General features: G+C 35.8%; 1 protein-coding gene across 1 annotated transcript in view; it reads left to right on the top strand.

The window, feature by feature from the left end:
• Window positions 1–630: 630 nt before the first annotated feature.
• The window catches only part of LOC6643402 (serum response factor homolog), a 40,593-nt gene continuing 13,941 nt past the window's right edge, over window positions 631–27,282 (top strand). Inside the window, exons 1-2 of the mRNA XM_023176256.2 lie at window positions 631–1,775; window positions 7,811–8,059. Coding sequence (XP_023032024.1) covers window positions 1,092–1,775; window positions 7,811–8,059 — 933 coding nt within the window. The 5' untranslated portion in view covers window positions 631–1,091. The remainder of the gene's footprint in view (window positions 1,776–7,810; window positions 8,060–27,282) is intronic.

The following is a 27,282-nucleotide window of genomic DNA, read 5'->3' as shown; positions in this document are numbered from 1 at the left end:
CAAAACAAACAAAAAAAAAAAAAAAATAAAAGAAAGAGAAGAAATACAATACAATAAATACATAGCAAAAATTGATAAAAGAAAATTGATATTGTAACAACAACAACAACAAAAAGGAACTGAAATTCTATATTTCCAAAGACGGCAAAAACAAAAAACAAACCGAACAAGCAAAAACCTTTTAGTGAATTGTATTAACAATTTTCTAAATCGAAATTAAATCAAAGCAACGCAAGGAGAAAAAAAAAATTAAAATATATCAACAAAATACAAGATTCCGGAATTTAAAAATTAAGCATTACAAAAGGAAACTTTAACCAAACAAACAAGACACAAAATAACGTGCAAATACAACAATACAAATAAACAGCAAAAACTAAACGATTGAGATTTCCAATTATAACTGTAAACTTAAAGAAAAAAATCGCACACACACAGAAAATTAAATTAAAACTCTCATTGGAAATAAAACTCAAACTTAATTGTCAAAACTAATCCTCGAAATTAATTGCAATTAATAAAGCAAAGATTTATTCAATTTGTTTAAATTTAGCGCCAATTGCTTGTCAACATTATGCAACACTGCGATTAGTAGCCCTGGATTTGCACCACTCACAACACTGCAGGACTGTCAGCTGTCAGTTTTTTCTATAAGTGTGCGCGACTGTGCATATACGTGAGCGTGTGCGTGCGTGTGTGTGTGTGTGTGGTTGCAAACGCCGTCGTTTTGCAACCAACAAAAACGCGTTAAAAACTAAGAATAATAATAATTCAATCATTTAAACAAAAGAACAAACTGTTGCAGCTTCGTCTGCCCAAGCAGCAGCAGCCGCCGCGCAATAAAGTTAGCAACTACGTCTGCCCCCTCTCGCGTTCGCTCTCTCTGTCACTCTCGCGGCAGCGGTGTGTGTTTTTGTGTGTTTATTTTTGGAACGTACCAGAGAGCCGTTTGATCGAACGGGAAGCGGGGAACGCGTAATCCGACAGGGTGTAACGAGGGGTAAAAAGTGTGCCACAGAAAGGTAGCAATAATAGACGCGCGCGGTGCCTTGGATTTCTACGGCTCCACGGTGGAGAACTTTTACCTCAGAATGGATCCGACGCGAGGTGACTCGCGCTATAATCTAAACTACTCGATGAGTAGTATTGGATTAAGTCTGGCCGATCAGGCCGATATGTATGGCAATCCGGCGGTGGCAGCGCTGGGTGGCGGCCGTCCACCGAGTGGTGGCCTCTTGCAGAGCATGGGTGGCGGCGGCGGCGGTGGCATGCCCATACAGCGGCCTAATCCCCCGGGCGGGGGTGGTGCTGGTGGCGGCGGCGGCGGAGGAGGTGGAGCCACAGCTAGCCAATGTCAGACCTTGGGCAATAGCCAAACACATCACAGTCCACAGCATGTGCAACAGCAGCAGCAGCAGCAGCAACAACAACAACAGCAACAACAACAACAACAGCAGCAACAACAACAACAACACCGAGGACTAAAACGTTCAGGCAGCGATTGCTATGAGGATCATCATCAACAGCAACGATCAGCCGGCTCCGGTCTCTCCATGCAGGGCCTGGACAATTGTGCTCCTGGCAGTGTTGGTCCCGTCGGCGGTGTCGATGTGGATAATAATGTCGATGGCTACAATCCTCTGCCCAATAAGAAATCACCACCAGCCAATGGCAAAAAGACAAAAGGCAGGGTCAAAATCAAAATGGAATACATTGACAACAAGTTGCGTCGCTACACGACCTTCTCAAAACGCAAAACGGGCATCATGAAGAAGGTAAGTCCAGTAAGAGGAAACGATCCCTTTCATCGCCAACCCCATCCCCATCCCCATCCTCAACCCATCACCCATATGGATGGGAGAATTGTCTCTCGGATTGGGACACGTTTTGGGCGCATGTGCAATTAATAAATGCTTCTTCTACTGCCATCCAAGTCGCCCACTTCCCTTAATCTTCAATGGCAGGCAGCAACAGCAGCAGCCGGAGCAGTTCCTTTTTTTTTCCTTTCATTGTTTCACTTTGCTCCTGATGTTGCGTTCTCTCGTTCGTTTATCGTTATGCGGCCATCGCACAGTGGTACCAGAACAGAAAGTCAAAACACATAGCCTAAAAAAGTAAAGAGATCTTTTATTCCAGACAATGTTGACATAACTATTCTGAAATTTTTTTAGGATGTGAATTCGATTTAATTTCTATTCTGATAAATATGACTCTTTGGTTAATTCTTCAAAGAAACTTTTAATTATCCAAAAAGTACCAAAATGAATTGCAATACTTACAATACTATGAAATTTGACTTCAAGGATTGAAAATCTTAATTTAAATGTATATGAAGTTTTAAAAATGTTAATCAAGAAAAGGTCAAAACAAAACGATTGAAAAAAAAAAAAACATTTGATAGGGTGAAAATCACAAATTAGATAGCGTTTTTGGTCTTATTTGTATTATTTTTTCAAATGATTTTTTGGCTTTTTGGAGTAGACTGTCCTCTTCTCCACCTCTGTTTTAAGTGTTTGAAAAATAGATAGAATTTAAGAAGACTTAGACACTCTTACTTGATATGAAAAACCTTTCACGCCAATTTGAACATTTCCATTTTGCCAGATCGTCATTCTGATTGGATTCAGATGTAACATGATCCGCAGAATTTCTTACAAGTTTCATATAATTTCTTATCCATTTAGCTGAACTTCTAGTCAAAAAGTATAAAAAAATATTGCAGTTCGGAAATTAGAGCATTAGCTCCCATCCTTCAGTAATTAAATCTCAAAAACTTTTAGTGCCTTGAGCTAATTTATTTCAAAAGTTAAAGGTTCAAATTAAAAACTCAATATCTTCGTTTAAGGCATGGTTCAGCGAACTCAATGAAGTAATAACTAACGAAAATTAGGAAAAAATGTATCCTTTTGCACTTCTTACTTTTAATATCTGCTAAGTAATTTGGAACTCGAACTCATTGCATCATAATCCATTTAAAAAAAAGACGTTGAAGTCGGGAGTGGGCTTGGCCACAATCAAAATTGTAAATATTTATATTATTCTGGAAATTTGTATTAAAGGCATATTTTATCTAAGAACTAATAGCAAACTCAGAAATTCAAATTCGTTTGAATATATATGAATATATTGATCAGTATAAAGGCTCAATATTCATTTTGCATATTCATTGGTTGGCTAGCCCTTGTAAAGTCTTTTGTATATCTAATGATATCGATTTGCCTATTGATATCATTAGGTCATCATATGCAATACAATAAATTCTCCAGTCACTGTGCATCGCGCATTCATTTTCCAATTTGAAAACCAAGTAGTTGGTCCCTGTCTTTGTGTCTGTCGCCGTTTGCCGTTGTTGGCCTCTTTGGCGGCTTGTGTAAGCGCGGTAGCCACGATTCTGCATTTCCCTTTGTTTTCGGCTGCTTCATAAAATGTTAATTTGCCGCCACAATTGCATTCAAAAGGAGAAGGAGAGAGAGGTTTAACCAACTACTTACCCACAGTCCTCCTACAATTGCGTGCTCTTTGGTTTTGGTCCCGCCAAGCATCCCATTTCCATTCTCTCCAGCTCCTGCGCCTCCACCCACTCCTTCGTTTGGCTTTGGCATTTTCAAATGAACAGTTTTCACACGCAAAAAAAGAAACACCGAAAAAATAACAACTTGCATATGAAATCCTTAGCATTTTTCACATACATAGACTCTGATCACTGGACGATCACAATGCCGATCAAAATCCCAAAAATCGTTGTCGCCGCTGTCTTAAATCACGATCTCAGCACGATCTTTGGCAACCCCGCAAACACACACCAAAAAAAAAAAAAACAAAAAAAAATCTTATGAAATATTTGACCCAAGCAAAAACGTTTTCAACTCAAAATATTTTTGCTGATGGACGTACGAGACATTCGCCAAAAATACAAAAAAATAGCAAAAAGCCCACCTTCTGAGGCGAGTTGGCGGGACAAACATTAAAAAACACTTGCGATCAAAAGTTCGCCTCATAAAGTTGCAACTGTATAAATGACCTTAAAAAGTCCTTCCATATGCTTGATTTTATGTGAGCAAAAATAAGCTTTTTTTAAGAAATAAAATAAATGTTACGATTCTTATATATCAAGTCTACAGTCAATCTGTGATATCGCACACTCGATCTGTAAGACTAAGAAAAGTGTTAGAATATATCTTTTTGCGAATTCTTAAAACTTTAATTTATTGAATTGATCTATAGTTGCATAAAAAACCATTAATTTATCGATCTAGACCTCTATTCTCGACCTTATTTATATTATCCATTCAAACTGCTGAACGTTCAAGAAAATGTAAATACATTTTGAAAATATATATGTGATCCTTTCAAAAGTCAGAAGTGTGCATAAAAGAAAGCAAGTCCGATAAGATAATGTTTACAAACGGTCTATAAAGACAGGAACTTTATTGAGACGGTCCGTTTGTTTACCTACCGGTCTGCTATTTTTCAAGCAATTTTCATAATATTAGACATTTGTAAGCTTCAAATACTCATTAATGAGGATGCAAAATTTCATAACTATGAAGCTACTGAATTATATTGTTTCCAAATCGACCAAAAAAATAAATTTTGGCAAGAAAAACTTTTTTGGTTTCGCATCCGACGATCATTAACTTAATGTGTCATTCTTTGACACTCACTCGATTTTTTAGTTAAATGGTTTGTTAATTGGACACCTGTATTTGAGGAGAGTACGCAAGGGTATATAGAATTCGGCATAGCCCAAATTTATTGTTATTTCCTAACATCCTAACTGATGTTTTGTCTTGAAATAATCGTTTGGTTGTTAGCGTTATCAAAACAGAAATTGAAAAAATCTTTCATTTTTTAAATAGTTGAAAAATTTGTCAAGTGTATAATCATTTTTATAAAGATAAAACTGCAATCGAACCGTTAGTGAGTAGCAAACAAAGTTACTCTTTGCTCTCCATATGAAGGACTGTATCAACAGGATAAGCCTTAGCTTGTTTCATCAATTTCTTCTTTTTTCCCTCTTTGTTTTTAAAGATATTTTAGCTTAAACTATAAAACCTACATACGCTTATAACTACCTATCTATATACATATATTTGACCCCAGAGACTTGAGGTTTTTTGTTGTCCTTCTGTTCTTTCGTTGGTTTTACTACCATCCTGTTTCTGCTACTTATGACAGGCGCACGCCTTGCAGACAGCGGGCCAAAGACAAAAAAAAAATCAGCAAAACAGGAGACAAACTTTTGTTTTTTTTTTTTGTTTTTTTTTGTTGACTTTGATGTGGGGGCCCTCAACGATATATTCCCTGTCCAGCTATAGTCAGTTTCGGGCCAACAGTTGACAGTTGGCAAGACAATGGGCAGTCGTTCCTACCCCCTCCGTCTTCTCCCCGGTAGTTCCTTTTTGATTTCGGCTTGGCGCTACAAATTGCGGCCAATGAACTTGATCAGACGCCATCATCATCATCAATGGCCAATGGCCAATTTTGGTCATTTTTTGGGCTAGCTAGAAAGGCGTGGGCGGGATCGCTGAAAAACGCAGAAAAAGTGAAAAGCGAAGCTACTAAGTGATCTCATTTTGTTGACTTAACCTAATTGCGTAGGTCGATGACGGTGAATGTGGTTGATGTTGTTGTTGTTCTTCTTCTTAGCGCTTAAACTTTTGCATAATGCAGAAAAGAACGAAAATCGAACGAAATGTCCGCGCACACACATGTAAAACAATGGCCAAAACCTGGCCAAAAAGGTGCCGCCAAAAGGTGTTAAATTGAAATCACGAGGCTCTTTTGAGCTTGGGAATTGTTTTTGGTTTTCTTCTTGTTTTTTTTTTTTTTTTTTTTTGTTAGTAGCACGGAAGCAACAGGCAGCGGCAGCCCGCGGCAGATTGTGAACAGATAAGCCGAGACTTGGGGCTATACGCCGCGGCTCCTTCTTGGCTGGCATTGCCCACGTCGTCGGCTTTAGCTTTTGCTTGCTTCTTCTGAGTCTCATGCAACACATGCAACAAGAATAAAAACAACAAGCCAACAATCGCCTTCTAACAAATGACTCTCAGGTCTCTGGGGCTGCCTTGTCCTGTCACCTACCACCAATTCCATCCCCTCCTTCCCTTCCTCGAATGTTGCTTGTCGTGTCCTTTTGTCTTTGTTCGAAATTCAAATTGACATGAATTGTTGGGTTCAGGCTAGGCAACAACAACGTGCCTGCCAATAGGCTACCAGTTTGCCCGCCCCCTCGACACCTACTCATCCAGCTAGTTTTGGGATCATCCTCACTATCCAATATAGCGTCAATTGTTTGCATTTACACATGTTACGATACACATAAAATTGGCAGGCAATCGATGTAGACCAACACCAACATCGCACTCCGTCGCACTACATAATGCTCCGTTGCTTCGTCGCTCCATCGGTCCCAATCGATTCGAGCAACAATTTCATTAATATTAATAAATGCTTCTAGTTGTTGTTTTTTGCTGCCTCTTGCTTAAAAGTTATTTATGCGTTTCTCCACCAAGACAGCAAAGCAAAACTTTATCGCTTTACAGTAATTACGAGCTGTTGATAGCTTGGCTAAGACTACCGTCTAACGCCTTTATGTCTATGCCCTGGAGCGGCTCGCTATAGACACCATCGAGATGGTTGCGTGATTTACCATAATTGCGTGGGAGAAACATTTTGTTTAAGGACATTACTTAGGGAATGCACAATAAGGGAAAGAACTATAGTTTTGTCAGAAAGCAGATTTATAATGAAACCGATTTATAACCAGAATAAGCCATAGGTAAATGTTTTGCACAACTAATTAATTCAAAGAGAGTTTTAAGCAAACGGATTCCTCTTAAAAACGTTTTGATAACTTTTGCAATAGAGAAGAGGTTATAAAGAGCTAATAAGTAAAGTTTTTAATCTACTATACAGTCGCCCAGAAGCTGCCAAACAATTTGAAAACACAAAGTTTAAATAAAAGTTGAGAGTTAGGCAAGATTTTTGATAAAAACTTCCAAAAATAAACATAAAGGTTACAATGCTGTCACTTCTCAAAATGTTTTATAAGCTTATTACACTGTTTCTTATTGTTAGGAATAGGGTTAATAAATTAAATTTTAAACTACCATTTAATATAACATAAGCTGCCATGGCTTTCAAACGTAACTATATACTAGTATAATACAAAAATATATTTTTATTCCGCTTTCTAATCAAAAGAAGAGCTTTGTGATTAACTTTAACTTTAAAGATCGATCTCTGATATTTATTTTTTCGCCAATACTGATTAGTAAAAGCCACGCTAAATGATTCTTAACAAATCTCAACAAATATTATGTCTAGCTTAAAAAATTTCATAAAATAGGAACTCAAATCAATATCAAATAAAAAATAACTGCAAGTTTTTCAGTAACCAAAAGGTGTCACATTGCCGTCGGTTCTTTGTTCCTTCCTTAACAATTGCTCTAATTTAAAGTAAAACTTCTTTTAAAAACAAATTTAAGACCACCTCTATTACCATATATCACGTTCCCATCGCCAAAAATGTTTTTTTTTTTGGTGTTTTTAAAGAAAATCTGCAACGTTTATTTGCCTGCCTCGTGTTATCGCAGCAACATAATCGCATAGTTTACTCGAGGGGTAAAATTTATGTGCCGTTTGGGCAACACGCTTCGACAGCTTCAGTTTTAGCCTTTTAGCTTCTTCCTCCAATATACTTTTTGATATCAAAGATTGCAAACGAATCTACTTAACACAAAACACACACACAGACCATTTACCTCTCTAACGTTCTCTTCTTCTGTTCTGTTCTGTTCGCTTGCAGGCCTACGAGCTGTCAACATTGACTGGAACGCAGGTAATGCTGCTGGTTGCCAGCGAAACGGGTCACGTCTACACATTTGCCACGCGCAAACTGCAACCGATGATCACCTCGGAGGCGGGCAAACAGCTCATACAGACCTGCCTCAATTCACCAGATCCGCCCAGTGTGGGCGGCGGCGATCAACGGATGTCGGCCACAGGCTTTGAGGAGACCGAGCTCAGCTACAACATTGCCGATGAGGACTCCAAAGTAAGACAATTGATTTATGGTCATCATGGGCACGCTCATTTAGCCCATCCGCCAGCGCCACCCTCCCACTATAGCCTCGAACAGAGTCTTATGCAATCGGGCTATAGTGGAGGTCAGGCATCACCATTATCCCATGCCCAGGCCTATGGGGGTCATCATGCGCATGTGCCACACGTGCCACCGCCCCATTCAACGCATTCCCATATGTCGCATACGCATGCGCAGCGTTAGAATTAGATTTGAGGCAGATAAACCATAGTTAAATCTAGAAAAAAAGTGAGGTCTAAGGGTCATGGTTATCGGTTGTGATTTTGCATTAACTTTATACTAAAGATCGAAAAATATAAATAATAACAATCATAAGGCTTTGAAATATTGTCTTTTGCGTTTTAAAAAACATATCGAACAATCATTTTTATACTGAAGACCGAGATCGAAAAATTTAATATTGAAATATATAGAGTTCAATGATTTTGATACGGCGATTTTGTACTAAAATGGTAACAAATTTTGATAAATATTGAATATATACCTTTGGTATATATCTTAATCCAGACTCAACTTTTCAAAATTTCTTTCTTTCCGTAAGCAAAATCACAATAATAGAGTATGACCACAAACCAGACCAAGTAAATGTACTTAGTTAGTTAGCCTGGGCAGAGTAAATGATAATGATGATGATTAGAAACAATATATATATATATACGATATATCTTTTTAGCAGATCCAAAGTGAAATATTTGGCTTCCATTTCATTCCATCCCCCCGCGCTCGTATTTTAAAGAGAAAATTTCTTAGACAATATATTCATCAAGGGGCGGATCTAATAGTTAGCCATATTACGATCTCGCCGCTCGTTTTGTTTTATACTTTAAACGAAATGGGCGTGGCAAGCTCAATTTGAAATAAACAAAGCAAAAAAAAAAAGCATTTTGTTTTAATTTATATAGTTATATACTAGTCAAAACTTAAAGGCAATTGTGCCATAGCAAAACGCAAAAGCTACAGCTCTCTATCTCTCTCTCTCTATATCTTTGAGTAGCCATATATAGTTACATATATACATAGATTTGTATGGGGATCCCCTCTCCAAAAATCCACCCACCCCCCTCTCGCCTTAAAAGCAATAGCAGTGCCATTCTGAAAGCAAGAACAAAACAAACAGAAAAAGATTTAAAAGAAGTTTGAGACAGACTCACAAATAGACGAGACTGCTTTAGTTAGTTAGTCGTTTCTTTTTTTTCGTGTTCTAAACCATAAGTGCAATATATATACTATATAAAAGACAATAATCAAGACAGATCGTTTAGAGATTTATTCATATTAAATAATTGTAGGAATTGTAAAACTTATTACTTATAATGAAACAGATTTTGCTGCACAGAGTCTAAAAAAGAAAAAACAAAACTATCAACTAATCTTAAATTGTTTAGCAAATATATATACATACATATATATCCCTCTCAATAGTAGTTTTAGATATATATATTTACATATATCTGAATTAGATTCTTTAGCCTGACGTCTGGGCCAATGAGCGTGCTCTAAGTAAGAGTTTCTTTAAGTTAATTTATGCAATTTATTTATACAAATCTAATATATATATTAAAGACACACTTTTGCATCGTTTTTCGTTTGAACCTTTGAGCTGCCTGTTGCTCTCCCCCTCTCACTCACACAGTCTTCTCCCTCACTCTATTACTAATATTTATTGTATATTTGTTTTTAGTTTTAAAGAAAAACCAAATTCTTACAGCAGCTCAAAGCTTTTTACCTCTTTTACAAGACCAATATTTTTTAAATCATTTCCAAAATTTTAAAATTTAAATTGCATTATTTTTTACAAAAAACAAAAAAGAAAACCTAACTTAAATTTAAATTTAAAAAGGAAACTAATTTAGTTTAGTTTTTTGTTGTTTTCTGTCAAACAGAATTTACGAGACAAAACAGAAACTAACCATAGTTAAATTTATTTTGCAAAACATTTAACACAAAAAAAAAACGAAAAAGACAAAAACAATTTAATTAAATGTTAAGTACAAGAAGAAGATGAAGTTAATGAATGAATATCTATTACAAATACACAAAAATATATATATTTTATTTAGCGCAATATTATTACAGAAAAAAAAAAAACAAGAAATAATATAAAAATAATAATAAACAAAACAGAAAAAATTAAAAATTATGGTAAACACATAACTAGAGATAACGATTTACGTACTTGACCAAAACGTAAACCACATCCAAATCCTGACCAGTTTGATTTGTTTTTCTCAGTTTTTCAGTTAAGATTCAAGAGCAAGGTGAAGCCTACACATGGCATACAGTGAAAAAAATCAATGCGTGGGTTGTCCATTGCTGTTTGAATGAATTTTCAAATTTCGTTGTTGTAGTTGTCGTTGTTGTAAAAGAGCTTCCGCTATACTGGCCTATTGACAATTGGTTTATCTAGGTGGGTTTTCTGTTGTGACGTCACACTGGCGTCGAGTTCATAAATCGATCAGGCAACAATTGCCCCATCATCATCATCAACATCAACAACATTGATGTTGTTGTTGCTGTCGTCGTCGTCGTCATGCACCATCAGCTGCTTGGTCTGTCTTTTCTCTCTCTCTATCTCTGTGCTCAGACACAGTTGCCTCCAGTTGGCATGCAAATCGCGTTTTCTTACTTTTTCAATGCCAGAGTCGGAGTCGGAGTCGAAGACGGAGACACCAAGCTCATGGCGTAGGCTTGGGCTTCGCTTTTGGATCTTAGTTTATGGATGACGTGTGCGCGCCACTGAAAAACTTAAACCGAAACTCAAACTCTTTCAATTCTGCCAAATCTTCTCAAGCAGCTGTCGTTTCATTCAGTTTCATTCGATGAATGAAAGTTGTAGGTGTCACCAGTAACCACCAACGCCGGTTCAGGTCAGGAACGTCATCATCATCATCATCAACATCATAAGCAACATTTAGTTGGTTTGTTATTGTGGCTGTTAGCCAGCTGACTTGACTGATAAACTACCAAAGCTCTCTTGTCTGCTGCTGTAGATCGTTTTGCCCGCCAACTCTTTGTCCAGTCGCCAAGGTTAATAGTCATTTTGCAGTGGGCTGCACGAGCTTACGAGTATTTTCTAGTTGGGCAACTTTTGCTCTTACACACATTATATATATATTATTATATATGTATATATATATCTGCGCGGGTGTTTTGACTATATAGTCAGCATAGGCAGGCATACAACATTACCTTCTATGGGATCGCTCACCTGCGCATCATCTTGAATAAAAAATCGCCCACTACCAAAGGCAAAAAGACAATATTATATATATGTATAAAAATATATATATATAGTTATTTTTTGTTGTATATATACCAAATGTTTGGCAAGTTTATTGGCATTTAATTAATTGTTGACTTTTGAATTGGATACAGATTTTCAAAAAGAAAGTTTTTGCTAATTATGAATATTTTCACAATTTCTTTTAAACTGATGTTCTCCTTTTATGGGGTAGAAAATTTTAGAATTTCAAGCAGAAATAAAAATATTATCTCTTCTTATTTTATTTCGATTTTATACTATTTTGGAATTATATTTAGGTCTTAAAGATTTTCCTATTTTAGAATTTATTTATTTTAACTTGGATCAACATTTGAAGGAGATTCTCGAAAAGGATGAATTTTAGACTTATTTGTTAAATAGAAATAATGTTTAACACTTTAAACATAATTCTTATATAGTTAAAATGCTTCTAGCTAGACTTTAAATTTCCATCATAATTTTTCAATATTTAGAACGTAAATTAAATCCAGTTTTAGGATTCTTTTTTTTGCACATTCAACTTTTTTATCCTTTTTACCACTTTGCCGCAGTTTAATAAAGCTTTTAATTGAATATTCTTCATGTTTATAAATAAATTCTTTAAATTCGAAGCTAGTTATGTCTTTACGGTCTGAATGGTCAGTTTACCTTTTAAATCATAAATAAATTGTAGCTTGGATGAGGAAATTAAACATTAGACATCAATAAAAATGTGTCATCTGAAATTGAAATCATAGAACTGATAGTTTACTTTGTTTTCTATTGACAAAAAACGTTCACTGTCGTGTTAGAAAACTATTATAGGAATTCTAGGAAATTGCAGTTTCTTGAAATACCAAATGCGTCTAACTAAGCTTTTAGTATATGGAATTTCAGATGATTTGCTAAAAATTTGGCGATAAAATTGTTTGTTGGTGCTTTTGACAATTTTGCCTCTTCTCTGTATTTTCTTTGGTATTTTCTACGATATGGCCAAAAAATAAAGCTTGTAACCAATAATCATTAATTTAAACTAACTTACATATAATTTACGAAGATATTTCACTTCATTTGGCTAAATAAATGAGTTTAATGAGTAGGCCAAGAGATGGTTATACAGCAAAGTCTGATTCATTATTTGAATGCAGGTACAAAGCTCAACCTTGTCTGCTCCTTGTGACTCTGCGCTGTTGCCCACTAAGTACACACATATCAGTTTTGCCTGTTTTTGCCAGTTTTGAGAAATTAAAAGCATTTTGCGGTTCGAATACGACTATCGAAAGCAGCCGCGTGCCACCGCCACCGCCACCACCGCCGACGAGGAGAAGAGCCTACTCCTGCTCCTCCTTCTCCTAACGACATTTCAATGATTTGCTGCTGCCTGTTGCCTGTTGTTGTTCCCTGTTGCCCGCTGCTATTTGGGGTCGCCGCCGCCGTCATGAGGCTTACGTTGGCCACGTGCGAAGCACAAGACGCACAAAAGCATTTGCAATCCTCGTCGTCGTTGTCGTCATCGTCGTCGGCCAACGATTACATACGAGGGCGACCTCTGTCAGGCAACAGTCCGTTTGGTAGCTGCTAGCAGTGGCCAGTTGCCAGTTGCCAGTTTGTGTCCAGGTTGTGTCCGAAAAAGCCACCAACAACGCAGCAACGCCAAGAATCTTGAATCAGCCTGGAACTGAGACTTGGCTCCGATGGGTTTTCTGCTGGATTTTGTGTGTTTAAGCTGCCGCCGCAGATCAGCAGCAGCAAGTTCTAACCACATGCCGCCACAATGTCCTCTTAATTTCCTAGGCAGCTGCGGCTGCGCTGCGATGATATCGTTCTTGCCGCTTCAGGTTTCCCCCCATACCCCCATCCAGTGGTCTGTCCAGAGTGTGTGTGTGTGTGTGTGCTCGTTTTTTAATTCAACTGATTGTACTGTAGCTTCTGGAATTCGGCATTTCTTAAAGCACATTGTGCGAGCCTCCGCTCTGACTCCGACTCCAGCATCAACTCCAACTCCTGCACTCGCTCCCTCGCAATCTGAAAAGGTTAAGAAATGACAATTTGTGAGCTTTTTTTTTTTTGTTTTTTAAGTTTCTTTTCTTTCGTCTGTTTGTTTGTTCTGTTGGCTGGTTACTTGGGTTTTTGTTTGTGTATTGTTTTTGCCATTGCGATTATTTAAAAGCCCCAGCGAGACTCTTTTCTTGTGGTTGTGGAGCCCTAACGAGACGCTCTTTTGGCCTTTCGGCAGGATTCACATTTAGTTAAGCAATTATTGGCCCATGGCCAACAAATAATGCGTACATTGTATGCGTTGATCTGTTCCTGCTGCTGCTTCTGCTGCCTGCCCCCCACTCCATCATTTTGACTTACTCCAATGATTTTCCATGTTAATCAAAATTCTTTGCTATCCACTATGAAAAATCTCAACGACCTTCCCCCCGTCTCCTGCCAAAGCAAAAGTTTTCCTCTAGCGCCGAACCACGCCCAATATACTTAAGCTATGTATATATATATATATATATAGATAGTCTCCCGATCACTGAAGCATGTTAAACTTACGGTTGAGTTTTCTGTTTGTTTCCTCCACCAATTGACTTATTTTGGTCAAAGGCAGAAGCAGCTCCTCTGCGCTTGACTGCCCATTTTATGGCTGAGAATTTGTTGTAGATACTTTTTTTTTTGTTTTTGTGTGTCTGCTTTTGCTTTGATTGCTTCATAAATGAGATTTATAGAGAAATTATGCCAGCTTTTGAAAACAATTTATGCTTCTATTAAGATTTCATGATATAATCACCTATCAAACATAAATTTTGTATTATAAATATTAATCAAAGCACTTGGAAAAGGTCTTAAAAGCGATTTATTTGTGAAGATGGAAAGTTTTTAAACAGTTGTTTCAAAAATTTAAATCAGTTAGTCTTTTTAAATGGCTTATTTTGGAATTTAATCCCTACTAGGATAGATTTGTTCCATAAATTTTTGCTTTTACCTCTTTCAAAAAAGTTGTTGACCATCAAAATAAGTATCATCAAATGTTGTATTTTAAATTTAGAAACTATAGAAAACAGATTTTCAAGTTTAATATCACTACAAAAATCCTGTTGATTTCTACAAAGATGATCTAAGATATAGATTCTTCGTTTTCATAACTCGATTGTACCTTATGATCAGAGAATTCTAGCAGGCAGACAGGACTTTGTCACTTTCTTAATTTACTTACTTACTTTCACTTTAGTAATAAATTCATTATAGAGGCATATTTATTTTGCTGACTTAGTTTGGCAAATATTTTCTATAAATTGTTTAAAAAGGAAATCTATTTTAACAAAGCTTAAATCTTTTCAAATATACAACTACGTAAACGCATTAAAAAATTAAAAAAAAGAACGTTCTTTAAAGTTTAAAATGAAAATCTTTTAAAAGTTATTGAAAAGTAATTGACATTTTGGTATGTCAGCTAAAACAGAGTGTCTAAATTTTTAAAAGATTTGAGAAAGCTTTTTGAAGTATATTTGTGGGTTTCAGATATAGTTAAAGTTTTCCTTTGAAAAGTACTAAATTTCCTAATAGAACCTTATAGAAGGAGCAAGAATCTGTGAGTAGCATAAAACAAAAACTTTTATTGGCTTTTGCTATTTAGAAACCTTTTGACATTATACTTATTTTAATTTATAGAGATTACAATTAGAAGTGACTTTTGTTATTTGAAATCCAAAATACAAAACTTAGTAGATTTTATATTAGTTGCTTTGTGAAATTTAAAATATGGACAGATCATAAGCTTAGTTATTATCCCTCATAGACTTCGAATTGTCACCCAATAAACTATATAAATAGTCTTGGTTATGAATTTAAAATCAAATATTCAAGCCTTTTGTATCACACAATCAGATTTTTCTTCACAAGTATTTTTTAAATTCAATTATAATAATAATAAAATAGCACAACGAACCAACAAATTTATACACATACTTTTGTGTATATAAACAAATACATCTACATATATATATGTGTATATCAAATGCTTATATACATTTGATTTCAACATTTTGTTTTTATTGTGGGCAGGAAGTGAACCGAGCTAAACAACGATTGCTCTCTTGTGCTGGTTGTTGTCATTGTGCTGGGTTCCCGAGATCTGTGGGTAGTAGAAGTCGGTTTAGATTGGCCCTGGTCGTGTGGGTTGTCCGCGTGTGCTGGTTCATTATATAATGGATGGGGCAGATGATGATGGCACCACAATACGAAATATAGATGATTCTATTCTAATGTAAACTCACTGAAGAGTAGTAGATGAACATGTGAGATTATATTGCTAAAATTCTTGAAGATGATTTTGCGAAATAGTTAACCTTAACCCTATAAGTGTTGTTGTTAACTCCTTCAGAAAAACAAAATTCTGCACTTTAATGAAAGTGCCATAAATTTTCAATTAAACTTCAGTAGGCTTCTGCCTGCCCTGTTGTTATGCAATCTTCTTCATTTTCAGTTTCAGTCTAGACATATGGAGGCCCAACCTTAGTTTGTTTGTCTGATTGGCGCCGATTAAGCAACAACTTGCTGCGAGAGAGAGAGACTTCTTCGCATTATTATTGCTGGCAGTTACCTACAATTATTTGCGAATTAACATTTATAAAAACACTTGATCCTTGTACGCGTATCCGTTGGGATGGAAAGCATTGAGACGCTTCAGCGCATTTAAAAAGTATTTTTGTGCTGCTGCAGCAGCAACAGCAGCAGCAACAGCAACAACAAACACAGCAACAACACCAACAAGAGCAATGCAGAAATATTTTGCAGCATTTCGAAAAGCCTTCAAGTCTGCTTGTATGTCTGTTATGCGGATTCATTGCAACCGCAATCACTTGTTGCTGATGTTGCAGTTGTTTCTGTTGCTGTTGCTGCTGCTGCTACTGCTACTTCTGATGTTGTGCTAAATTTCACACCAACAATGAGCGCGCGCCAACAATGAATGAAAACGACAGACGACTGACAATGACGATGACGATGGCGATGGCAAAGGCAACCACTGAACTGACGATTTGCTGGAGCAGGCAAGATGACCGTCTATATGTACTTAGTCTGACCACTACCGCGACCTGCTGGCAAAGGCTAAATCGATACCTTAATTCAAAGGAACGCCAGACCGCATTTTTGGATAATACACTCCAATTCCATTCATCTCTCATCCGCTCCAGTGAACGAACTCTATGTATTTAATTTTTGTTGTTGTTGTCTGAGTCGCTTTTGGCACGCGTGAGATTTCCTGTCCCAAGTTTCAAGTTGCCTTAAAATGACCAAAAAATACAAAGTATACATGCCCAAATTTGCAACAACTACACTTTGGGGTCAAAGATCGGAATGAAGTTTAACTAGCCTTTGATTCAAAGATACATATATGTATACAATGTAAAGCAAGCAGTTTAGTCCACACTTAAGTTGACTTGCGTAGTTGGTGAAGAAAGTGTAACTAGTATAACTGGAGTTACTTTAGTTGAAAATCAAATCATCTATTCCCAAATGAAAATTATTACTTGCCATCAGATTGTTTAATAATATGTATCTGTATTCAACGTATTAAAAACATTAAGATTTGTAAAAAAAAGAATGTTTAAATTTCAAATAATTCTTCCTTCCTTTATTGTTAATTTTAAAGTAATGTTGATAGATTCTTTAATGGACATGACATCTTTTTTGTAGAGGACTTGCTTAAGTTTTAATAATACAATAAATGTGATTTCTTTCACAGAATGTGTGTTTAACGGTTATCCCTATCATTATTATCATTTATTTAAACTGCTGCTTTAATGAGTACATACTATTCAGATAATGGTAAACTGTGAACAACTCATATTTTAGTTTTAATATTTATCAGGCATAATTGTTATCCAATTAAAAAAATTCCAAAAATTTTTTTTCCTATTTCTTGTTCACAGAATGTTCTGTCCTGTTACAACTTAAGCTAATTCTACTAATTACATCCCAAACTTCAGTTGATGTGGAATGAATAACTTCTTTGACCTTTCTCCAAGTTTAGTTTGTTGTAAAATGGCTCGTGTAATATTGTTTCTCTGTTTCTATAACTTTTATTTTTATCGGAAAACATAAATTGCTTTTCTTAACAACATTTTGTGTAGAATAATTATATAATGGTGGACAAAGCGTTCTTAAATTACAAAAAAAAAAAAAACAAAAAAGCAATCCTAAGATAAAGAATACCTGGCATTAATGCTTTTACTAACATAGAAGATCAAAAATGTATCCCTAATCTTTGTCTTTTAAGCCTACAGAAATGCATTTTAAATTTATCTGTTAAACTTCCCGTTTTTGATACTATGAAATGTATCCAAAAAGCTGTGAGAAATTGTAAATTTTATTCAAATATTAAAAAAACAGTTTGATTATTCTGCCATTTCTCTATTTCATTCTAAAATGATTTATATTTGATCATATTAGAAAATTAGAACATACTTCTTATTCGATAAACTCTAATGATCAGCATTTAGCAGAATACTTAATTTTTAAACATTTCTACAATCAGAAAAGCCTAACTCAGCTCTCGATTTCAAATCTTTCTCAAAATATTTCAAAGTCAACAACTTTCATATGTCACAGAGTACTAATTGATGAACATTATTTATGTGACAATTGCAAACTGCATTAAGAATTGAAAATCAATTCTCTCTGCGGCAAATGAAAACAAATCGAAATAGGCTAAACTATAGTATACTTTTACGTTGCAAAAATGGTTTAATAGAAGCAATAAAATCCCCATTTATTAGTCAATTTGAAGAACTAGTTTAATGTGTTTGAAAGTGAAGCTGGTTTTGGCATCAGCTGCAGGTCCTTTTGACAACACCTACGTCTTATGAAGCACAAGTGTAAGATTGTGTATGTTATTTCTGTTGTTTGGGTTAGTTTTTATTTTTGGCGCTTCCGATGGCTTATCTGCCTGGGAATTGTGGCACACAGCCCGAGTGTTTTTTTTTTGGGTTTTTGTTGTTGGTGGTGTCTTTTTTTTCTTGTTGATTGTTGCTTGTGCAATGCCTTTTAAAAAGCTGTTAACATGCGTTGTCATCGCTGCCATATGTTGCACGACAACGGCAAACGACAACAGCAACGACGACGACGACGACGACTTCGATTTCGACTCCTGGTCGCCATTGGGTCGACAATTGTTGTTGTTGTTGTTGGCGGCGGTGGTTGCTGCTGTGAATTGACTTGGTTTGACTTTGTGTCAACCACCTGGCACAACTGAACCAATTTTGTGATGGTTGCATCAACTCGCTGAACTTGAGTTTGTCAGCATACGTTGATTTCCATTGAAATCTATGCGAAAGTGGAAACGCCAGTGATTTGCGTAGCATACAGCAATAGTTATAGCTTCCTCAGTTCACATGTGCCGTCCCTTATTTGGAAGCTTGCAAAGCGCGCAAAAACCAAACACACACACACACAGACACAGATTGATATAAACGTAAGCAGCAACGAAACAGAGAGAAAGAGAGAGAGAGAGAGGAGGTAAAGTCACTACCGAGTGCAACGAGTCGTCGTCGTTGTCGTTGTCGTCAGTCGCCACATTGGCTGACTTATGACGAAAATAATTGCGGGGCTATCTGTGACTGGCGATCGCGTCATCATATGTTTTGGTAGAAAGCTCAGCTCACTGGGTGCCTGGTCCCTGTTTTCATTAGCCTCGTCGTGGACGTCGTCGTCTGCGTCGTCGTCGTATGCGGCGTATGAGTAATCAATAATAATTTTATCGCCAGTTTTCTAGCTTCAGCTCAAAGCTGAACTGCTGCAGCTCTAGCTTTAGCTGCAACTTAAAGTCTGTGTGGTCGTCGGTCGATCGCTGCTATAAAGCATTTAATTTTCATCAAATCGATTGCCATAATAATTTCACGCAAATATAGCACAGACGACAAACACAACGATTGTAATTTAGTTAATTCGCCAGAGAGCTCAGAATACGCAGAAAAAAAAAAGTGAAGAAAAACATTGTCTATGCATTTGGCTTACATGCGGTTGTTGTTGCGACTGCGCGGCGTCGGTTTGTTGGCCACGTTTGATATGCAAATTTTCACAGAATTTTGTGGTTAGCTTGTTTTTTCTCTCTCTCTCTCTCTCTTTTTTCTCGTATTATTTGTCTGTACTTTTTATGCTGTTATTGTGTTGTTACAGCGCATGGAAATTATATATACGCAAGAAAATTGTATTTTTATTGTGGAACATTGTCGCACTTTATATACATATAGAAAAATAATTGAACTCTGCCTGCCACCCAGTCAGTTGCTTGAAAATGGAAATTGCATTCAAGGGATTTTAAGGACTCTATGTAGAAATAGAATAATAAGCTAGCTAGAATTTATTGAACTTCAGGGACTATATTTATCAATCTTTGTATAACATTTGATGAAAATCCTACTGAAACGAACCAATACTCAATGAGAAGAAAATCTCAAAGTGCGCCATATGGTCTTAAAAAAATTGTATGTTTTTAGCTTTCTATTTTAATTTCTCAATCGTTTGGAATCGAAATGTCAGTCTTTTTAACAAACATTGAAATGAATTTTATAAAGAATTTAATCCTTCGTTTGCATTGTATAAAACAATTATTTTAGACTATATCTGCATAATTTATTTTATTATTTGTTTTAACACGTTTGGATTGATAAATGCTCAGTTAACTATATCACAATAAACATAGAATAAATATTTTTTGATGTAGATATGAGAAAGGACTCAAACGTTTTGTTAGTTTGGTAGCCTTTTAAACAGATCCAATAATATAATAAATTACAAAGGTATAAAAACATCAACATAATCAAACTTAGATTTTTGAAGTTGAAGTAATTTACACAATTCACCAAGTTAGTATTTGTATATTTTATTTGAGAAATTAAGTGCCCTAAAAAGCCTTCGATACTATCAAGAGAAGAAATAAAAGCATAAAACATATTCGATCGATTAAATTTTTATATATTTAAACTATAGGAAATAAAAATATGAATTCATTTAAATTACAGTAAAAACAATCTAAGGCAGATGGCAAACCCATAGAAGTTTTTGCCTGATTCCAGTTTATAAATATAAAATATTTAACCTCTATTTTGATGGGATACGCATCTGAATTAAGAGACTTGCAATCACTCCAGCTCATTCCAAAACAATTGTCGACATCAAAATAGTTTCCCTTAAAAAAAATCTAAAACTATCAGAATTGAATTCTTTGATTTTTTTGCTGTTTTTTTTTTTAGCCCAAAAGTCTTCCAAAGCCTTTCTTTCTATGTGTTTTGCCAATTCGTCTTTAAAATTTTCATTTTCTAATTCATTCATTTATAGCCTCCTCTATCTCACTCTCCTCTTTTTTTGTTCGACTTGATTTCTTCAATTAATATCAATATTTTCTATCCTTAAGTTCTGTTGCACGATTACGGATCGTAAATCCTCAATTTATAATTATTCATCTCGACATTGTGTTCTAGGAGATTTTCCTTTCGGTATGCTTACGCCGCAATTCCATATAAAAAGATTTATTAATCAGATAGAATTTACTGTACTTTCACTGCGTAATAACCAGAAAATTTTTGTTGTAATCCAAGAAGAAGGAATAGGCCACAAAGTGTTAGGACGCTTTGTATTTTATCTTGGAAATTGTGCCAAAATGTATGACTTTTGTGTCTCCACTTTACACGTTAGATTGAGATGTTTTAGAAGCAATGATTTAAGTTTTAAATTGTTCATTGAAAATTTTTGGAGCCTGCCATTGGCGTGTGTCGTGATAAGGATTATTTGTTAGATGTATTTACTAATAATTAACTAGTAACTATCAATAAATAATCGTATATATATCTTTGAAGTCCCAAAAATTTTTATTTCGGACATCCCGGACTTCAATCAGAGCGATCGTATACTCTAAAAAGTTATTAATTCCTCAAAATCAGCAAAGATTTAGTATTAATAAAGGACATACCATTAAGGACTTCAAGGACTTCTACTCATTATTATAGACCAATCAAAATCTCTTTTACAATAAGAACACTGAGAAACTAGGATTATTTTTGTTACATAAAAACTTTTATCCATTCCCAAATGATCTATAACTGATTTCCCAAAATGAAGAATTAAAAAATCTTGTCTGTCGATTGTAGATTGCAATATTATTGATGACTCGAAAAGTTTAATATTCGCATTGGAATTCTCATTTTAACTTTTTTTCACGTTTCACGTTTACTTTTACTTCATTTTGCTTCGCCAAGATACTCCAGCAGCCGTCGCCTATTCGGAGAACATGCTCTCATGCTTCTCATTCTGAATCGAATCGAAATTCATTGTCACATTTTCTTTTTTGTTTTACGTTTTTCCTTGTTGTTGTTATTGTTGTTGTGACTGTCAAAGATACAACGCGGCGTATGCGCAATATTTGCCACTGTAGGCACCTTTGGGCTGGGCGATGGCGATGGCGATGCCTTGACATGCCCACACGTCCAGCATGGCAACAAAAACAACACCCCAACAACTTTGCAACATGCCACAAAACTTTTGGAATTTATGTTGCGCCTTCTCTTGTTTTGTATTTTGTTATTTGTTTTTTCTGTTTTTTTTTTTTTCTTGTTTTCTTCTTTTTCTTTTATATCGGCGTGTGAGAATTTCTTTTGAAATGCAATTTACGCGTGTTCAAAAGGTGATTTTTTGTTTTTGTTTGCTTAGTTTTTTTTCTTTATTATATTTGTGTAGAAAATTGATAATGTGGCACGCAATTAATTCACTGGCAAACAACTGGCAACTGACTGGCGAAGGCGCAAAAATTATCACACCATTCAAATGACGCTCACGATGCGATGCAATGCGATGAGACTGTGTGTTTATCTTCTCCTTTTGGCGGCGGCATTTAACAAGCTCTGGTCGGCTGGTCGGCAGGCTTGCTGGCTGGCTAGTCGGATCGATGGCTATAGTGGTGGCGGCCTGTCTCCAAATGCATCGAGAGATGCCACCTAGAAAGCGCACGCTAGGTGTCCAATTGGCTACCAAGAAGAGAACCGCATCGCAATCGTTGTTGTCATTGAATGCGGACAATGGTGGTCCCTTTGTCAAGTCTATGGACTTGGCCTGTCAGCGCTAATTTGTTGTTGCTACTGGCTGCCAATTCGATTCGATTCCGTTTCGATGCGGTTCGTTTCGATTCGAGTTGTTACTGCAAGTTCTCAAAAATATAGCCATAAATGTTTACGCCGATCAATAAAAATCTGCATGTCCTTAATGCTGGCAACGTGCCAGGTTTACAAATTACAACAATGTCCGATGTCTGATGTCCAATGTCGGCCAGCAGATTGCTGCTTATGCGAATCGGAACGAGTATTTTTCCCACGTCTCATTAAAATTGCAGTTTAAATGCGAAGAGATCGATGAAACGATGGATGGATCGATCACTGCTTCTGCTTCTGCTGCTTCTTTTACTTTCTATCCGAAGACCAAAAGCAAACAGCAACGTCGTCGTCATTATTGTCAACTCTCAACGACTTGCCAATCGTCTGTCTGTCTGTCTGTATGTCTTTCAGTCTGTAGTCTGTCTGCCTGCCGTTCTAGATTGATGTCTCTTCAGTCAGCAGACATCAGCAGGCAAAATCTACTGGAAGGAGGACCAGGAAAAGGAGTAGTACCATCAGGAGCAGAGCTTGGCACAGTTTGCGCACTTTTTTTGCCTGCGAAAAGGTTGTGTTTGCTTGTTTTTTTGGGCCATGTCTAACATGTTGCAGTTCATTGGAGATGTAGGAGAACAAAAATCTAAGATTAGAAGATGAAAATCGTTTTAATTTGGATTGTCCAGTTTTTTAGTCATTAAAGTCAGAAACCGTTTTTATTTTTTGCCTCAATTAATGTTGTCTAACTAAACAAGCATATTGGCTTTTAGAAGGAGTTTGTCGTCTAAGTATTATTGAATAAATAAATATTTTGGAGGTATCCATTCTATTGGATGTCACGAATAAACTCAATGCAATGTGTCTTATATATGTATTCAATCTGTAGTCGAAGTGATAGCATAATATAAAGGAAGTAGAAAAATAAAATTTCAAAAGAGTTGGGAATATCATGCAACAAGGTATTAATATTAATTAGATTAATCGAACTTTTCCACTATTCAAAATGAATTTTTCTTTTATTCATATGAAAAAATACTTTTTGCAGACAATTAAACGCCGTCATACTAAATGGTCACACAAATTCTTCCATTATCAGAAAGTCTCTCTTTTCTTAAATGAAAACCCATAAGCTATGTTTAACAGCTGTGAAATGCAGGGACCATTGCCCCCTAAAGTATGCTTTAAGCAATCCAAGAATTCGCTTTTTGAAACATATAATGAAAATTTTGAATGTCCTGTGGAACAAAGAAAGCCTAGAGACGCACATTTTCGATTGATTATTTTTAGGTGACAATGCAAACGAAAAGTCATGAATTTGTTGGAAACAATGAATACTTTTCCATTATATTAAATAGATTAAGTGGCAAAGTTCTCCCATTTCAGAGCCCTAGATGCGCCTATGATGTGTTTATCACTGGGTTTTATTTCACTTTCAATATAGTAGATCTGAATATGTAAGATTATAGACTAGAGGTTCTATAAAGCTATAGTTGATTTCCATAAAAAGCATCAATTATGATAATAGGAATGTATGAAAATAAAATATTCTTACTATCAACTTCGGGATACAATTTAAGCTCATCACAGTAGTGGTTAAGGAGTAGGTTTAAACTTATTGGTATCAATTTTTGTCAAGATTGCAAACTTTGCAAAAAATATCGAGTAATTATCGAATACGGTAAATAATATCGATAGTAGCTTGATAGATTTCCACCACTATAGTAGAATGTAAAGTGCAAGTTCGTGAGTTCGTTCTGAAGTAAGGAATTAGAAGATGCTAGAATTAGAGACTACTTTCTAATCTTGATTAAGAATATTTTATTGACCTCATCAATAGAAACTATAAATAGAAAGTAGGCAGTTAGAAACTTATTAGCCAATTAGTTAATCGAAATCTCTATAAATCTCCTTGAGTAAGGACCTGTAATATCCTGACTTCCTAGGGGATAAAGTTCTGTTTCGTTGAACTATTTAAACACAAGTTAGGGTATCTAAAATTCCACGTTGTTATATAGTTTAATTAATATAATTTATATTATTATTTGTGTTTTGTACACTGCCCACATGTCGGCGGTGACGGCAACTTGATTGTTGTTGCTTGTGTTATTGGTCTTTAATATACATTTGATTCGTTATATATAGTACATACAAATATATAAGTGTATAAATTTATATATATGTTTGTATATAAGAGTATGTGCGCCTTAATTAAAAATTGCTGTGTGCTGACTGACTCGTAGGAGTTAATTAGATTGCGGAGGTGTTTTGTGGGTTGATTTCTCTCTCCGTCGATTGTCGTTCGCTTTCAAGTCAAGTTTTAGCTATTAGTCGCTCAATATTACGCGTTTTGCTGTACAGCATTGTGTTTTAGTGATCTCGAGTTCTTTCTGAGGGGTAGAGGGTGAGGAAGTGGTGAGTGGTCACAAGTGGGAGGGGTGGGTGGCAGACTGATGCTGCTGCTGCTGCTGCTGCTGCTGCTGCTGCTGTTCACACGCTGCTCATCAACAATTGCTGTCACGAATTTTCCACTCGGCGCTTTTTGCGCGCGCTACTTGTTTGTATTTTAAAATTTATTTATTTGTGCAGCATCCACACACACACACACACACACCACATATACACAGATCCATAGAGTGGTTGTTTTTGTTGTTGTTCTGTTAGTGTTTTCTTTCGTCCTCCTGGAGCGCAGTGAAGAATGCATTTGATCAGATAATGTAATTCGCATTTTAAATTGAGGCGCATTCCCAGTTATACTTCTTCTCACATGCATTTTACCTTTACCTGGCTTACCTCCTCGGTCTTGGGGGCCAATCCCTGGCTCTCTTGTCTTCTGTCTGTGTCTGGGTCTTGGCCAGCATTGCGGGCGTTGCATTATTACGCACAAGTAAATCATCGTCCAACGTTGTCGTCGTCGTCGTCGTCATCGTCATCGGTCGGAGTCCTCCTTTTGGTCGTTGTTTCCATCCAACTGGCTTGTTAAGTAATTTAGTTGACTTTTTTTTTCATTCTCCTCATTGTTTTTTCTTCTATATTTATTTCAGTTTTGTGGCATATATATTTGTTGTTTCTGTTTCTTTGTGGCTTTTTTTCTGATTGTTCATATGCAATAAATTGGCATTCAATTAGGCAATGCGTGAGAGAAGGTGTTTGATAATTTGATGAGAGACTGTCAGTTGGACATGTTTTCAAGTTAATATTAAATGATGTCATAGATAAAGATAGATCTCTTTTCAAAAACTCTTGTTACTTAGGCACTTTACAAGAGACTTTGGGAGGGTAAACTACATTCTTCAGTGGAATTCTGTTTAATAAGGGGAAATCCCATATTCTTTAGTTATAAAATATTTCTTGTTGTATTAGGGAGAAATTTTATATGTTCAAATATTGAATAAATAATCTTGTAGTAGTCATTTCTGATAGCTACTTTTTATCTCTTTCATAAAATGTTCAAAGAAAGTGACAATTTTTTCTATCAAATAATTAGTGAAAACTTTCTAATGAAAAGCAAACTTGTAGAGTTTTTTAGGTACTTTTTACCAATATTTAAGTATAGAATAAATTCTTCTATCTTAAGTTTTTGAATGACTATTTTTATTTGGGTTGGTTATTGCAATTATCGATTTGAATTTGTATAAATTTCTTGGAACTCTTGTATGGGAATTCTAATTTCTTTATTGTTTGTAATGTTGATGTACATATGTATGAAGGAAACTTCTCTTCTGATTTCTTTATTGTTTGTAATGTTGATGTACATATGTATGAAGGAAACTTCTCTTATGGTTGATTTATTTAATTCTAAAATATTTTTAAAATATTCCCATATTTGTCTTCCAGTATATAAACTAAATTTAGACAATTCGACAGTTTCGATAAATAGTCTCTATAATCGTATCTAACAAAAAACGAAACTGATTCCCCATTTTAAGGTAAACCTTTTTTCTTATTTTATTATGCTGATATTGAGATTTGATAATTGAATTGAATTCAGTTTGGAATCTATCAAGATCTACTCTCAGCTTCCTCATCATTGTTGAGTTGATCATGATGGTCGATCATGATGATGATCGCTTTGATATCACACATATCAACTTCAAGTTTTCTTCTTTTTTTTGCCTGTGATGGCATTAGCATATCGATATGCTGATCTATAACTTGGCTCAGTTGGCCAGCTCCACCCGCCTGGTTTATGGTTGATCCTGGTCGAAGCTTTCTAACGATTGCAATTCTTGTTGTTGTTGCTTTTTTGATATTTGTGACACGCAGATTTTCCATCAGTGTCAACAAGGCATTGTTTTTATTTTTTTTGCTGTTGTTGTTGCTAACGTCAACGTGGTTGGTCCTCTCATTCAGTCGAGTCAACGATCGTTCGTTTGGGTTCAGTCGATCGTTCGAGCCACAAAATGCAGAAAGCCAAAAGGAAATATCAGGCAACAGAAACCGTTTGGAACACGGCGCGTACATTTGCATAGACAAAAAAAAAAAGAAAAACCAAAAAAAATAAAAAAAATTATATGAGAGAAGTTGAGAGAGACGACCGACGGCAACGCAGTTTGGCTTCCTGGTCCTCTGGATTTATGTACCCACACAATGGTTTAAGACTGGGTTGCTTGGTGTTGCTTTTTTTTTTTTTTTTGTTTAAACACCATTCTTGTGGTTCGTTTAGCTTGTTTATTGGCATGGAAAATCTATCAAACAAAAAAAATTTGGTATTTCTTTTTTTTTTTATATTTATTAGACATTAATACAAAATAAATGTGCTTGACATTTGACCCGGCCCCAGCGACAGCGACAACCAGCAACGTGGC

This window comes from Drosophila willistoni, assembly GCF_018902025.1.
Source record: "Drosophila willistoni isolate 14030-0811.24 chromosome 2L unlocalized genomic scaffold, UCI_dwil_1.1 Seg168, whole genome shotgun sequence".
Classification (NCBI taxonomy): domain Eukaryota; kingdom Metazoa; phylum Arthropoda; class Insecta; order Diptera; family Drosophilidae; genus Drosophila; species Drosophila willistoni.
The sequence above is the reverse complement of the archived record's forward strand: the minus strand, read 5'-3'. Positions and strand labels throughout refer to the sequence as shown.